The 15868-nt window shown below is 43.6% G+C and overlaps 1 protein-coding gene across 4 annotated transcripts in view; it reads left to right on the top strand.

Annotated features, from left to right (window-relative positions):
- The window catches only part of ESYT2 (extended synaptotagmin 2), a 95922-nt gene that overhangs the window by 26852 nt on the left and 53202 nt on the right, over window positions 1-15868 (top strand). For all 4 annotated transcript variants that reach the window (XM_012786282.2, XM_012786281.2, XM_012786280.2 and 1 more), the window contains exons 2-6: window positions 2094-2135; window positions 2932-3066; window positions 6290-6366; window positions 11221-11293; window positions 11519-11608. In XM_012786282.2, coding sequence (XP_012641736.2) covers window positions 2094-2135; window positions 2932-3066; window positions 6290-6366; window positions 11221-11293; window positions 11519-11608 — 417 coding nt within the window. The remainder of the gene's footprint in view (window positions 1-2093; window positions 2136-2931; window positions 3067-6289; window positions 6367-11220; window positions 11294-11518; window positions 11609-15868) is intronic.

The raw sequence follows: 15868 nt of genomic DNA, 5'->3' as shown, positions 1-15868 counted from the left end.
TGAAGATCAAGCTAAGGAAGTTGAACGATTGGATAAACAAGAAGTTCATGGTTTTGAGTTAGGTAAATTGAAGTGAGATTCCTGTGTTCCAGAGTCATTGTTTTGGTAGTTAAATTTAGTGCCTCTGGGAAGCCAGGCAAGGAGAGGCCTCCCGGGGAGGCAGGTGTGGGCAGTTGCGACATCACAAGAAAGGGCACGTGTGTTCCATGTTCTGGTGGAGCCTGCAGCCGCGCCACGTGGCCTCTGAGCTTACTCTGAAACTGCAGAGAAAGGAGCATGTCTGTGATGAAGTAGTTCTGGCTGTTCCCGTCTGTCTGGCAAGGTCCCCCATCCTTGCCTTTTGTCCTCTCTATTGCCACCAGCTCTGGTTGGATTCAGGGCAGGGTGGAGTAAAGGGAGACAGCCTCACGGTGAATTGCTGCTTGGGAGGGACTGCAGCTTAACACCTGCTTTAGTGCCTAGCGTACTTCAAGGCGGCCACCTGGCCAGGTCCTGACCTGCTTTACTGTAAAGTAAAGTAATGGCAGAGCACAAACTGCAGGTGAATTGCACACTTAATCTTGTGACCTTGTCAGGCAAGCTGGGCAAGCCGGGCAAGCCTCCAATCTCTGCACCCTCCTCCCCAGCTTCCTCTTGCCCCTTGGGGCACACGGTCTCTGGGGACCCCATTTCCACTCCAGCCAGCAGCCACACATGCTTACCCTCTAAACGTCAGCAGATATCGCTACAGTTCTCTTTTCCTTAATCTTGGGCATCTTGAGTATTGACTCTCCCAGCTGTAAGCCTTTTCCTTAATTCTGGAAGGTTGCTGTCCCTTTGGTTTTTCCCTAACTTATGTTGGAGCAGATGCACTCTAGCCCAGCACTGGGTAGAAGCAGGGCCTGCTCGGCACAGGGAGCAGGGAGGGTCCTGACTGTGGTGCCTCAGGGACCAGGGACTTGCTGTCAGCCTGTCCTTGGTGTCTGTTCTCACGTTCAGACATGAGAGGTGGAATGTGACTTGGGAGGAACTGTCCTCTTGGAAGACCCATGCCCCATGATGACATCCCTGCCCAGCCCCTCACAGAGCTGTCCTGACTGGTGTGGCTCCCACAAGGCTAGAGTCTGGGGGGGGCTTTCATTGGCTCAGGTACTTTCGTTACTTGAGAACGTAAGCTGTGGCAGTTCTAGACTCAGCACGTTGCTCTAACCACGTCCTGGTCACCTACCACACTGCCTTGGCCCATTGTTCCTCTGAACAAAAACATAGTTATCAGAGCATCAAGGGGACTACTTGCTGCTCCTTCTTTGAACACTCCCCATCTGTGGCCAAACACAGCGTTTGCCTTCCTCTGCTAGGATGTTTTATTTTAGCTCCAATAGCAGAAAAAAACGTGTTTTCACCTTTTATCTAAGTAGGGCTTTTTTTGTTGTTTTTGCCTCTGCAACACATCTCCAGCGTTCAGGCCCTGCCTGAGGACCACAGTGGCCATTTGCACTCGGGAGAGGCTGGGAGGCATGTGGGGAGGAGCTCACACAGACACGTCTGCCTGCAGGCCTGGACCCAAGGGGAAGCAGAAGGACCGGTGAATGCCTTCTTTTTTTCCTCAAAGAGTCGGGCCTCACTCTGTAGCCCAGGCTAGAATGCAGTGATCACAGGCGTGATCGCCGCTTGCTGCATCCTAGAACTCCTGGCCTGATGGATCCTCCTGCCTCAGCCTCCCGAGGCTGGGGCTGCAGGCGCCATCATGCCCTGCCTGGGAAGGGTCAATTTCTGAAGGCTCTGAGTCTGGATTTCTAGAACATAATGGTAAGAATGCTAATGACAGGTTGGAGAGATGATTCTTTTAGAAAGTAAGAGATCAATTTTGTGTATCTGTGATGTTCTGGACAGTGGGCGCAGAGAGAGCTCTTATTGACATTTGGCTTTTCTGCCTCAGTGTGCTGGGGACGGAAAGAGCTGGGCTCGTGCACTGCAGTCTCTCTCCTTTGCAGACCAGTGTTCGGAGCCTTAGAGCAAAGAAGCATTGTGTAAACAGGGGCAAGAGGAGAATGCACGTAGCCTGCAGTTGCTGAGAGCCAGAAAGTCACGTGTGTGTGCTTTTTTTCTCCTAGGTTCATTTTCCAGACACTGAAAGAGCAGAATGGCTAAATAAGGTAAGATTAGAATATACCAAATACCAGATATCAGTGAGAATTAAAGGATGAGATACCATCTTTCCATATTTGGGAATTTGGATGTTTGCAGCACTTGAGCTCACTTAGACTTCAGTGGGTTGGCTTCTGCGCCCCAGAGGACTCCGTCGTAACTCGTATGTTACTTTCCTTTCTAGAGTGAGAAAGGTCTCCCGAGAAGAGTGTGGGCGTGCTCATAGTTGTGTTTCTGGCCATGTGTCTTCTTTCCTAGACGGCCAGGGCTCCAGTCTATTTTATAATAATCATAAGTGAAAATTTTGGAAACATTATGAAGAGACAACTCCCAAGAAACCAATATTTTTCTTTAAAAAAGGCCATGTTTTTAGAGCAGTATACTTTGAATTAGATGTTTTTTTCTCTGTATTTTATCCATCTTTAGGGCTATGTAGTAAACACTAATGTGGATAATGATCACTTTACAGCACTGAAAGTTAGTCTATCATTAAAAATAATTTATGGGTACTTATTAAGGTTTATATAGTTTAGGAAGGTTTTCAGCAACAAGTTGAAACCACAGGACTTTTAGCAATCATTAAATGTGCTGACATGCTTAAACAGAATATTTAACCAGAATGACTTAATTCCTGCAACATATTGGTTATCACTAGTTTGTTATAAATTTTTAAGTTAGAAGACCCTACCCTTTTACTTTTCAAAACCAGATTCTGGCAAACTACGAGAACATAATTTTTATGATGACTTACGTATATTATGTATTTTAACATTTTGTTTCACACGAGTTATTTTTCCTTTCCAGACTGTAAAACACATGTGGCCTTTTATTTGCCAATTTATAGAGAAGTTGTTTCGAGAAACCATAGAACCTGCTGTGCGGGGAGCCAACACTCACCTCAGCACCTTTAATTTCACAAAGGTTGACATGGGTCAGCAGGTGGGTTTCTTCTTAAATGTCCTTACTTGTGCACACAGTAGGATTGCTGGGAAAACATATGTTTTTTAAACAGCTTCAAATTATGTTACGGAGAAAATTGTTCACCAAGAAGGCCTGACGGGTTGTGCCTGCTGTCCCGCCCCAGGCTCTGCCCTGCCTGGGATGCCTCCTGCTGCCCCCCTGGCCCACGCAGCCTGCACCACGTGGCTTCTCTTCACTGTGTGCCTTACCTTCCGTAACGTGTCTTTCCACCCCAGGTTCCTCTGTCCAAATCACCTTTTTCAGAAGTACTGACTTTGAGCAGGCTGTCCTGTTGGGGAGTTTGATGTGTGAATTCATGCTAAAGGCACCAGTAATTGACAAATTTAGTATGTTCACCTCTTTCAAGCAGTTAAAAAACGGCTACTGAGGACTCTGATGCTGGGGTTGTAGGCATCACATTAATTATACAGGCAAAAGGAAAGGTGGATTTTGTTAATGGAATTATATTAAAAGGAAAGCTGCTACTTCCTACTGTCATTTCTAGTGAAAGCCTTAATATTACATTTAAATTAGTTGGTAATGGCAAGTTTCTGTTTTTAATTTATATTTTGAGTCTGTGTTTAAATAATTAGCCACAGTCCAAGATAACATATTTTAGATGTCTAATAAAAACTCAGAAGCTGGGTACGGTGGCTCATGCCTGTAATCCTAGCACTCTAGGAGGCCAAGGCAGGAGGATTGTTTGAGCTCAGGGGTTTGAGACCAGCCTGAACAAGAGCGAGATCCCGACTCTACTAAAAATAGAAAGAAAAAAAAATTAGCCGGGCATGGTGTCATATGCCTGTAGTCCCAGCTACTTGGGAGACAGAGGCAGAAGTCTCCAAATACATGACATGCCTAAGGCGTGGCTGTCCGGTGCAGGTGCTCCAGTACCTGCGCAGAGTGCCTGTGTGACACTATTAATACTTACTTTACCTTCCATCACCTGAAATTATAACCGCAAGTGGGGAAAACACAACTATAAGTTAAAATACTATAAAGCAGGGGTTGCAAACATTTTCTGCAAATGGCCAGATAGTAAAGGTCTTAGCTTTGACGCCACCCAAAGTCTTATGGCAAGTTTCTCCTGCTCTCCCTCCCTTCTTTACAGCCCTTTAACCAAGTGGAAGCCTTCTCAGCCCCAGGGCTGTGCAGAAATAGGCTGGAGGCCAAATTTAGCCTGCAGGCCATCTTGTTATCTCCTAACATAAGGTGTGCTCATGTTGGTGGATGTTTACAATTCTAACCCCAGCTGGGTTTATTTTAGGAAGAACTTAATTATTTTCATGTCCTATTACACACACTAAATAAGAAGATGCTTAAAGAATAGCAAGAAGAGTAAGAGGAGTGCTGATTCCAGAAAGATAGCTTGGCATCACGTCCACTGCACTGGCATTCTGTGGACTACAGGCAGCCCGGGTAGGGCAGGGTATGTCCATGCTGGGTGCTGGACCCTGAATGTTGGTCAGGTTCCTCAGGCAGCTAGATTCTGTTGCCTTCAAGTATGTGTCCCTCGTTATATAACATCTGGAGTGCAGTTGGTTTCTTTTTTTTTTTTTTTTTTTGAGATGGGATCTTGCTCTGTTGCCCAGGCTAAAATGCAATGGTGTCATCATAGCTCACTGCAACTTCAAACTCCTGGGCTCCAGCAATCCTCCTGCCTCAGTCTCCTGAGTAGCTGGGACTATAAGCGCACACCACAGCACCTGGCTAATTTTTCTATTTATAGTAGAGATGGGATCTCGATATTGCTCAGGCTGGTCTCAAACTCCTGAACGCAAGTGATCCTCCCAGAGTGCTAGGATTACGGGTGTGAGCCACCATGCCCAGCCTAGAGTTGGTCTCTTAATCTGAGAAGCCATTTAAGTGGTGAGAAGGAACTATGTTATCAAATGCAAATGTCTGAAGTGAAGATACTGAGTTTTCACTTATCAGCATAGTGATCTGGTTGTGTTTCTTTTTTTTTTTTTTTTTTTTTTGTGACAGAGTCTCACTTTGTTGCCCAGGCTAGAGTGAGTGCCGTGGCGTCAGCCTAGCTCACAGCAACCTCAAACTCCTGGGCTCGAGCGATCCTTCTGCCTCAGCCTCCCGAGTAGCTGGGACCACAGGCATGCGCCACCATGCCCGGCTAATTTTTTATATATATATCAGTTGGCCAATTAATTTCTTTCTATTTATAGTAGAGACAGGGTCTCGCTCTTGCTCAGGCTGGTTTTGAACTCCTGACCTTGAGCAATCCGCCCGCCTCCGCCTCCCAGAGAGCTAGGATTACAGGCGTGAGCCACCCGCCCGGCCTGGTTGTGTTTCTTAGTGATCCACCAGTCTACATGTGTGTCTTGGCTGTGTCACAAAGGGAAAACCTGGGGACCTGGGACAGAAGGAGGTGTTGAGGCTTGGGTATAGGCTCAGCATTTAATTCTACAGCTACATGAGAGGTGAGATTTCGGGACATTTGGGCTTGGCTAAGTACAGAGTAGTGCTCTCTGAAGGGTGGCTCTTCATCTTAAGTACCCAACACTCCAACACCATGTTGAGAGCTTTTTCAGAGAGAATCCCAGATTGATAAATGGGAAAGGTTTTGAAATTATGTGATAACCAGGCCCTTGAAGTACATTTATTATAATGTCTCCCTATTCACAGTCATTTACCTGTGTTATGTATTCAGGATTGCTGTTATACTTGCAGCTTATATTTTTTATTTACTAACAAGCCCCATTTTTGTGAAAATCTCAAGAAATAAAAAATCACAAGACATAAAGGAAAAATAAAAGAAAGTTATTTTCGAACATGTAGTGAGGATGGCATGGAGGGAAAGGATCAGCTGAATGAGGGAAATGAGGGGTGAGAAGCTTAGAAGGGAGAGCGGAGATGTGTGTCCTCACGCACCTGCGGCACCTGCTGTCACCGAGCTCACACGGGCCTGGCAGCACACCGGGTTCCGCATGCTTGTTATGTCATTTAATGTCACAGAAACCTCAGGAGATAGAGACCATTATTGCTCTCATCTCGTGGGTGAGGAAACCGAGGAACAGAGGTCAAGCAACTTGCAGAAAATCAAGCAGCGAGTATATTGTGATGGCAGAATTTTGCTTCCGTTGTATCTAAAACTAGAGCTTGTTCTCTCTATTTCTGTGCTGTATTGCAAGATTTGGTTGCTTTTTTAACCTACATGTATTTTAAAATAAGCTACTTCTTGTTTCAGCCCCTTAGGATCAATGGTGTTAAGGTGTATACTGAAAATGTAGACAAAAGGCAAATTATTCTGGATCTTCAGATTAGGTAAGTTTTTAATTTGTGTTATATTTGTGTCATGGCTAATGACATATGATGTCACTTAGCTGTACCCATAAGGTGCAGGTATAATGAGCATACTTCTCACCTGCAATTTGTTGGAATCTGACTAAATTCTTATTGGAGATCCAAATGTTACTTATGTTCTGGGTGTCAGTTCGTAATAGCCTAGATAATTGCCATTCATAAAACATGCTAAATAAAAGAAATTGAAGACACTACAAGAAAAGAAAACTGCAGGCCAATATCCCTTGTGAACACAGAGGCAAAAATCCTTGACAAAATACTAGCATCCCAAATTCAGCAACATATTAAAATCATACACCATGACCAAGTGGAATTTATTCCCAGAATGCAAGGATGGTTCAGCCCAGGAAAGTCAGTCAGCGTAATGCACTTCATTAACAGAAGGAAAGAAAAAAACAAGCCACATGATTATTTCAGTCGATGTAAAAAAGGCATTTAACAAAGTTCTGTACCCGTCCCTGATAGGAATAGAAGGAAACCACATCAACATAATAACAGCCATATTTGAAGAACCCGCAGCAAACATTGAACTCAGCGGTAAAAGACCGAAAGCTTTTCCTCTAAGATCAGGAACAAAGGAAGGATATCGATAATACTTTCACCACTGCTGTTCAACCTAGTACTGCAAGTTCTAGTCAGAACAGTTAGGAAAGAAAAAGAAATAAAAGATATCCAAATTAGAAAATAATCTGTGTTTACAGATGATGTTATCTTACATGAAGAAAAACCTAAAGATTCCACATAAAGAAAACCTTTTGGAACTAATAAATGAATTCAGCAAGGTAGCAAAATACAAAGTCAACACACAAAAATCAATTCAGTTGCATTTCTATACACTAACAATGAACAATTAAAAAAGAAAATTAAAACAGTTCCATTTATAGTAGAATCAAAAAGAAAAAAATATTTAGGAATAAACTTGACTAAGGAGGTAAAAGACTTGGGCACCAAAAACTACAAAACATTGCTGAAAGAAATTAAAGAAGACACAAATAAATGGTAAGATATTCCATGTTCATGGATTGGAAAACTTAATATTGTTAAGTGTCAATACTACCAAAAACAATCTACAGATTTAATGTAATCCCTGTAATCATAAATCTGATATAGGATCATTATTCAGAATATATAGACAACTGAAACTCAACAACGAAAACAAAAAAAAAACCCTGTTTAAAAATGGGGAAAAGACCTGAATAGATACTTCTTCAGACAAAATGTGCAAATGGCCAGTAACCACATGAAAAGATTGCTGAACTGATGCTGATCACTAACCTGACATTAGGAAAATGCGTATCTAGACCATGATGAAATACCACCTCACATCTATTAGGATGGCTACTATTAAAAAAAACCAACAAAACATAAAATAACAGGTGTTAGTGAGGATGTGAAGAAAATTGGAGCTCTTGTGTGCTGTTGGTGGAAATGTCAAATGGTGCAGCCACTGTGGAAAGCAGTTTGGCAGTTCCTTAGAACATTAGGACTGAAATTACCATATGATCCAGCAATTCTGTTTCTCTTGTATAGTCCCCAAAGCATTGAAAACAGGAACTGGAACAGATACTTATTCTGCTCAAGAATACCCATGTTCACAGCACCCATGTTCACAGCAGCACCCGTGTTCATAGCACCCATGTTCACAGCAGCACCCATGTTCACAGCACCTGTGGTCACAGCAGCACCCGTGTTTGCAGCACCCATGTTCACAGCAGCACCCGTGTTCACAGCACCCGTGTTCACAGCAGCACCCATGTTCACAGCAGCACCCATGTTCACAGTAGCACCTGTGGTCATAGCAGCACCCATGTTCACAGCAGCACCCGTGTTCGCAGCACCCGTGTTCGCAGCACCCATGTTCACAGTAGCACCTGTGGTCACAGCAGCACCCATGTTCACAGCAGCACCTGTGGTCACAGCAGCACCCATGTTCATAGCACCCATGTTCACAGCAGCACCCGTGTTCACAGTAGCACCTGTGGTCACCGCAGCACCCATGTTCACAGCAGCACCCGTGTTCGCAGCACCCATGTTTACAGCAGCACCTGTGGTCACAGCAGCACCCATGTTCATAGCACCCATGTTCACAGCAGCACTCATGTTCATAGCACCCATGTTTGCAGCACCCATGTTCACAGCAGCACCCATGTTCACAGTAGCACCTGTGTTCACAGCACCTGTGGTCACAGCAGCACCCATGTTCACAGCAGCGCCCATGTTCACAGCAGCACCCATGTTCATAGCACCCATGTTTGCAGCACCCATGTTCACAGCAGCACCCATGTTCATAGCACCCATGTTCACAGCAGCACTCATGTTCATAGCACTCATGTTTGCAGCACCCATGTTGACAGCACCCATGTTCACAGCAGCACCCATGTTCACAGTAGCACCTGTGTTCACAGCACCTGTGGTCACAGCAGTACCCATGTTCACAGCAGCGCCCATGTTCACAGCAGCACCCATGTTCATAGCACCCATGTTCGCAGCACCCATGTTCACAGAATCATCATTTCAGAAGCTAAAAGGTGGAAGCAGCTCCAGTGTCCACAGATGGATGAATGGATAAGCAAAACTCGCTATATAGGTACATACTACTTAGCCTTAAAGAGGAAGGGAATCCCGCCACATACTGCCGCATGGATGAACCTTGAGGACATTATGCTAAGTGAAATAAGCCAGGCACAAAAGGAGAACTGCTGTATGATTCCACCTACTGGAGAAACCTAGAGTAGTCAGACTCATAGAGGCAGAAAGTAGACGAGTGCTGGGCCTGAGGGTAGGGAAATGGGAGTTAGTGTTTAATGGGTGCAGACCATTAGTTGTTCAAGATGGAACGAGTTCTGGAGATGGATGGTGGTGATGGTCACAGGACATGGATGTATTTAATACCAGCCATGGAGCTTCACTCTTAAAAATGGTTAAGATGGGCTGAGCACTTTGGGAGGCTGAGGGGGGAGGAGTTTGAGACCAGCCAGAGCAACATAGCAAGACTCTGTCTCTATAAAAAAATAGAAAAATTATCCAGGTGTGGTGGTGCATGCCTGCGGTCCCAGCTACTCTGGAGGCTGAGGCAGGAGGATCGCTTGAGCCCAGGAGTTTGAAGTTGCAGTGAACTATGATGATGCCACTGCACTCTACCCAGGGTGACAGAGAGAGACCCTGTCTCAAAAAAAAGAAGAAAAAAATGGTTAAGATGATAAATTTTAGGTTATGTGTATTTTTACACAATTTTTAACATTGGGGAAAGATAAGAAATTGCAGGTCTTCCAAGTACTATGCCCGGCACAGTAAAGGCGGGATTCTTTGTGTCTTGTACACATTCTTACTTGAACGCATTCCTGGGCCCCGCATGGAGCGTGAGCCCTGAGGACACACTGGGTGTGTGATGGCTGTTGCGTACCTCGCGCTCGGAGTGGCTGTGTGGTGTTTAGCAGCTCAGGGATGTGTTTCTTTTTCTGATCTTTGACTAAGGATCATCTTATTTTATTACATGTCATCTTTGAGTCTTCAAAGTACATTAAAATAGTAAATGTATAGAGTTGGTGCCAATTACATAATTTTTTAAAGAAAACATAGAATGCCTTTAATATGGAAAAATCTTCATTAAAATGTTTGGCACGATGCGAACACTGCTGCGGCCAGTGCGATGAAAGGGGAGCCCCACTTGAGTCGTCAGAGTGAGTAAGTATCTGGGCGAATCCGCGGGCACCGTTCGGCAGAGGCAGCCTGGCTTTCTCGTGGTACGTGCAGAGTGTCCTGCTCAGACATTTATGTCTCTAAAACGCGCCTTCTACTTTGTTGTGTGTTCCAGGCAAGGACCTTAACTAAATTGGAAGCAGAGATGGGGAAGGAGTAATTGAAAAGTATCAGGAAATAAAATGATCACGTCTTGGGGTGAAGAGGAAAGTTTTGTGATGGTTTTGTAACAGTTTATTGGTGGTCTTACCAACTAGGTAGAGAGTCCTTCTCAATGCAGAGGATTTCTGGGTATTGGCTTTAACACCAGGACAATAAATACTGGAAAGATTTTGTCCCAGATCCCTTTTGTTAACCCTTTGCTCATCTGCTGAGATGCTCTGTGTCCAGCATGGATCAGACCTCCTACAGCTGTCAGGCGGGAGTGTGATGTCCTGCTTCCCAGGTCAGGGATGGGCATCAAATCATACGCTATCCCATTCAAGAGTATTTGACATTTCATATTTATGTTAAAAATAGGTACAATAAAAGGAAAAAAATAGATGCATACCTTGCATTCAACATCAAAGTATATTTATGTTTGTCTTGTATTAATGTTTGCAGTGACTTAATCATTAAGTAAAAGTGAGGCCCCAAGCAGACGTGCTGTCTCTAACTCTTGATGTCTCCGAGCCTGGGGGCGCTGTGAGTTTTCTCATGACTGGGGAGCAAGGATGTGAGATTTACTTGTGGTGAAATAATATCTGAACTTTTTATGTTTTAAACCAACATCAGATTTGTAAGATAAAACTACATTCCATCAAAAGACTGTTTTAGAAGTTGCACTTTGTTATTTACATTTTCCTTTGAGAGTGGGCGTTTATATGCAGTTAAGATTTCTGTGCTTCGTAGTGACATGCACGTGGACAGCACCCGCAGGCGTGGGGTAGCGCTGAAGCTGGCAGCCGCGTGTCCCTAGGATACTGACGTGGGCCAGGTTGTGCAGTGTTTGCCTGCACACTGGCTCTGATTGCTTTACTGTCATTATATTCAGGTGATATACCTCACAGATCTATGGTGATTAAGAGAAGAGTTAATGTGACTCACTTTATGTAAGCAAAATTTTTTCTTTCCTAGTTTTGTAGGAAATTGTGAGATCGATTTGGAGATCAAACGATATTTTTGTAGAGCTGGTGTGAAAAGTATACAGGTAAGTTGTTTTTTTAACTTCATAGTTTTCTAAAGTTATCTAAGCTATATTAAAAAAGAAAATCGTGAAGTTTTTATTGGCTCAGAATTTTTTTGAAGTTTTCATTTGTAGGTCATGATTGAGAGAAGCGTGGAGTCAAATGCTCACGTTACTGAGATTCTCTGCAGGCTCCTTGGCTGAGCAGGTGCAGAGCTGTCCTGCATGACGTCTGGTTTCCTGTTTCAGATCCACGGCACGATGCGGGTGATCCTGGAACCACTGATCGGAGACATGCCCTTAGTCGGAGCTTTGTCTATATTCTTCCTTAGGAAACCAGTAAGTCAACGTTTATTTCATTTTTATCTTCGCATTCAGTGACAAAATATGCACCTTTAGAAGAATGTATAAAATTTTATCAACTCACTATTTTCCCTTTTAGATGCATGAATCCTGTGAGTTTTTTCATATCTCTTTATGCCTTCTTACCTGGGTCTTCCTCCCTTGATAAACAACATTCTTTCCTGATTATAGGAATATCGTTTGTTGCAGAAAATTTGAAAACACAGACTTTTGAAAAAGTATAGGTTCTAGCTAACATTTTATTCAGCACCTATCACTGAGTATGATTTATAAATATTTGCTCATTTAATTTTCATAACTCTGTAGCTAAGTATTAAATATTATTTCCTTTTATTATTCAGAAACTGAGATTTTGAGAGTCTTATTTGTCCAAGTCACACAACTAACAAGTATTGGTGCTGCATATAGGGCCAGATTAGCCTGATACAGAATTCGTGTTTCCAGCACTCTATTGAGTGACTGGGCTGTAAACCTCCCTGCACCCCCAGAGGCAATGTCTGCTATGGTCTGGTGCATCTTGTTCCTTTGTGGGGAGGGTGGTTAATGCACCACACATAAAGTTTCATATACAGATGGAGTGTGCCTTATCCAAAATGCTTGGGACCAGAAGCGTTTCCGATTTCGGAATATTTGTATTACACTTACACTTCAGTGAGTATTTCCTTTGAGCATCATGTGAGTGCTCAAAATGTTTCGGATTTTGGAGCATTTTGAGTTTTCAGTTGAGGAATGCTGAACCTATACTGTGTCTTTAAACGTAATAAAGACTTTTTTTGACTGATCTTATAACACTTAGATGAGTCATAATGTTACCATCTCCATTGTTAGGTATGTATGTCATTCCATTTCTTTGTTACAAGTCATTAATACTTATGACTCATTATGAGCCACAAAACCAAGACAACAAAACTGTTGTCCTACCAGACAGACATTTTCCCCGAGGGGCTCCTGCAGTCTCTGACTGGCTCTGCCTTTGCTCTGTCTTCAGTATTCGCTGTCACAAGGTGACCCTCTCAAGGTGCAGACTGACCTGTTAGGGCAGTCTCTCTTTCCAGCTCCATTTCCCGCCACTGCCCCATCAGCACCTCAAGTCCCAGCCACAGGGAACAAATTACACTCTGGGAAAAGCGTCATCCCCCTTCACACTACTTCCTGTGTCTTCTCATTCTCCCCAGAACGTTGTCATCAGCCCTTTAGTTTCACTTATTTTCAGCAGATTTCTGCACATCCCTTCCTGGGATAGAGGTCCTGTGACAGTCCTGTGTGCTGCCTCACAGTTACTGTCAGCTCTTTGAGAGCAAAGACCAGACCTGTCTCACAGAGACCCGTGTCTGATGGACGAGTTGATCTGTTTCTAACACATCTCTCCAAGACACGCCGTTTTATAACCCTCATGAGTCCTTCATGGAGGTGCCCTTAACATCACGTATAATTTAAAATGGGAACATTAATTTGTACAATTTGATTCAAATAACTTAATAAAAACTATTTGGATTTTAAAATATGGGTTTATCTAGACCAAACTAAGTTTACTACAGGTAGTGATTTCTCTGTAAAAACACAGGAATGAAGTGACATCACTTTCTATTATCACTAAAATTATTATTCTCATTTGGTTATTGTTGCTTAAATAATAGGCTTATTTTGAATGCATTTTAAGTACATGAAACATGGTAAAATTCAGAAGCTAAAAGGAAACCTCCCTCTCTGTCAAATTTTACTTTATTAAAATTTGGGGAAATGAGATTCATAAAAGATTAAAAATTCATGGGGTTTTTTTTTTTTCACATACCAGTTATTGAAAAGCTAGTATGTTTAAGAAACTGACTTCATTAATGACTATAAAAAAGTAATCTTTAACAAATTGCCAAACATTTTACATTTATCTATCTTTAGCTAGGGAATTTTTAATAATTTAAAGAAAGGCCTTTTTTCCCCCCTCCAGTTCAAAATATAACAGAATCCAAATCTTTAACTCTTTCTCAAAACTTGGGAATACTTTTACTTAGTTTGACTTTTCCACAGATGAAGTTCCTTTTAAAAGAACATTAAAAGGATTTGGTTGATTTGCCCAGTTTTGATAATGTGGTAGCTGTTAGAGGATGAAAACCCTAAAAATTCCTAAGCAGTTAGCTTCTGGAGCCCAGTACAGTGTAGTGGTTAAGTGACAGGCTTTGTTCTCCACTTCTGGTTCTTTCTCTTCTTACTGTGTCCTTTGAACAATTTATATCACTTCTCTAAGCCTCAGTTTTCCCATCTGTAACATGGGTATGAGGGTAATATTTACGTCACATGATTAAATGTCAATGGATATAAACTACTTAGTACCATGCCTGACACATAGTAAGTCTTCAGATTTTTTAGAAAGGAAATATTTTCCTACATTTAGGTTTAGCATTCTAGTGACGTACCTGGCACTAGTGGTGAATCATCAGTAAGGAGAAAAGCTTGGATAAATGATCTGATAAAACCAGAATGTGGCCAGGCATTCTACAATCCCAGCACTTTGGGAGGCTGAGACAGGAGGATGGCTTGAGCCCAGGAGTTTGAGGCTGCAGTGAGCTATGATTGTGCCACTGCACTCCAGCCTGGGTGACAGAGCAGTTCACTCTCTAAAAAGAAAAAAGATTTTTAGCAAGAATGGGAACAATCAGTGTTTACCATTGGATACATCCAGGGAGGCACCAGCTTGGTAGTTGTTGCATGTGCCTCAGAAGAACATTCTGAGGGGCGTTTTAGAACCCTTAATCTTTGTTAGGTTTTTACCAAGAGAACAGATTAGAATCCAAGAAGTCTTTCCCAGAACTTCTCCAGGAAATAGTCCCAGGCTTACTCCACATGTGTGTGTTCATCTCGAGGGAGTCTCCCCAGCCAGGGAGGAGGTGCTGGCTTCTGGCGTCCTTTGAGCCACACATTTTCCAATTCTTCATCTGTAGAGCGGAAACATTATCTTCCATTGTGGGAAGAAATCGAATCCTATCAGCCTAGGACTCCAGAAATTGAAGCTCCTTAACCAAAGGGGGTTTTAAAAAAAAAAAAGGAAAGCTAAAAATAAAAATAATATATATTGATGTCTCATGAACCTTACACGGGGGACTGAAGTGCCGTCTCAGCAACACAGTGGAACCAAGAACTTGAAAGCCATTTTGTCAGCCCCTTTGCTCCTTCTTTCTCCCTCCGAGACCAGCTTCTTGCATCTCTCCAGTCTGCCTGGCAGTAGCATACCTGTTTGCCACTTCCCAGGAGGAGTCAGTCTTCCTGTCTCCTCTGACCTTCCCTTCCCCACCCCTGCTGGTCAGAGCCTAGCTGCACTGTGCAGAGGAGGCTCCCAGAAGCCTGTTCCCACATCTTGCAGATGAGGCCTCAGTGAGGTCTGGATGAGGGGGGCTGTAGACACAGACCTCATGTGAAGTAACCAGGGAGCTTTCTGGGTATCTATCCTACTAAGTTTCCTCTGAGTTTCTTGGCTCTGTGGTTTGATTATTATTTTGGACTGTCTTGTCCCATCCCCAGCAGGGATGCTCTCTATTATTGTCTCAGTGACCTACCTCTTCCTCCCCATGCCTTGTGTCTTTGGGGGGTCTTTTGCAGGAGAGAGTCTATACCCTGGCCCAGCAATACGAGATGTCTAATGCTCTGGGCCTGGGCCTGGGCCCGGGCCCTACGGTGCTCCCAGGTTGCCTCCCCCAGCAGCAGTGGCTCTCACCTTTGCTTCCCTCTCCCATGACTTCTGTCCCTGAAGGTAGAAGGAAGGGCAGGTGCTTCCCTGGCCCCTTTGTACACACCGTGGCCATGCAGGGGGCCCACGGGTGGGTGTACACACCCCTGTGTCTGGCTCTCTGGTTCACTAATACTTGGCCTCTGGTGTATGGTTAGGATCTAGCTGGAGTCATCTTGCCTGCTCCCTCCTTTAGACTGGCTGGTGGGAGCTGAGGATGGTGGGAGATGTCAGTTTGTATTTTTACTTGAGATTTCCCAGGTGATTCTTACTCTGGACTATACAACCTAATACACACAGGGTATCTGCGTATTGTAAGTGCTCAAGTGCCCGGTTGCTGTTGTGAACTATGAATTTTACTGCAGCTGTTAGACAGTGTGTCACAGGACAGTAGGGAGAGAAAGGGCATCTCCATGGTTTTCATGAAGTATGTGGGTATGTTTGTGTTGGCCCAGTTGAAACTTGACATCCTTTTACAATCATGGACCTGTTACTCACTGTTTCTCCTCAAAGAGCCA

Source organism: Microcebus murinus, chromosome 9 (genome assembly GCF_040939455.1).
Source record: "Microcebus murinus isolate Inina chromosome 9, M.murinus_Inina_mat1.0, whole genome shotgun sequence".
Taxonomy (NCBI): domain Eukaryota; kingdom Metazoa; phylum Chordata; class Mammalia; order Primates; family Cheirogaleidae; genus Microcebus; species Microcebus murinus.
The sequence above is the reverse complement of the archived record's forward strand: the minus strand, read 5'-3'. Positions and strand labels throughout refer to the sequence as shown.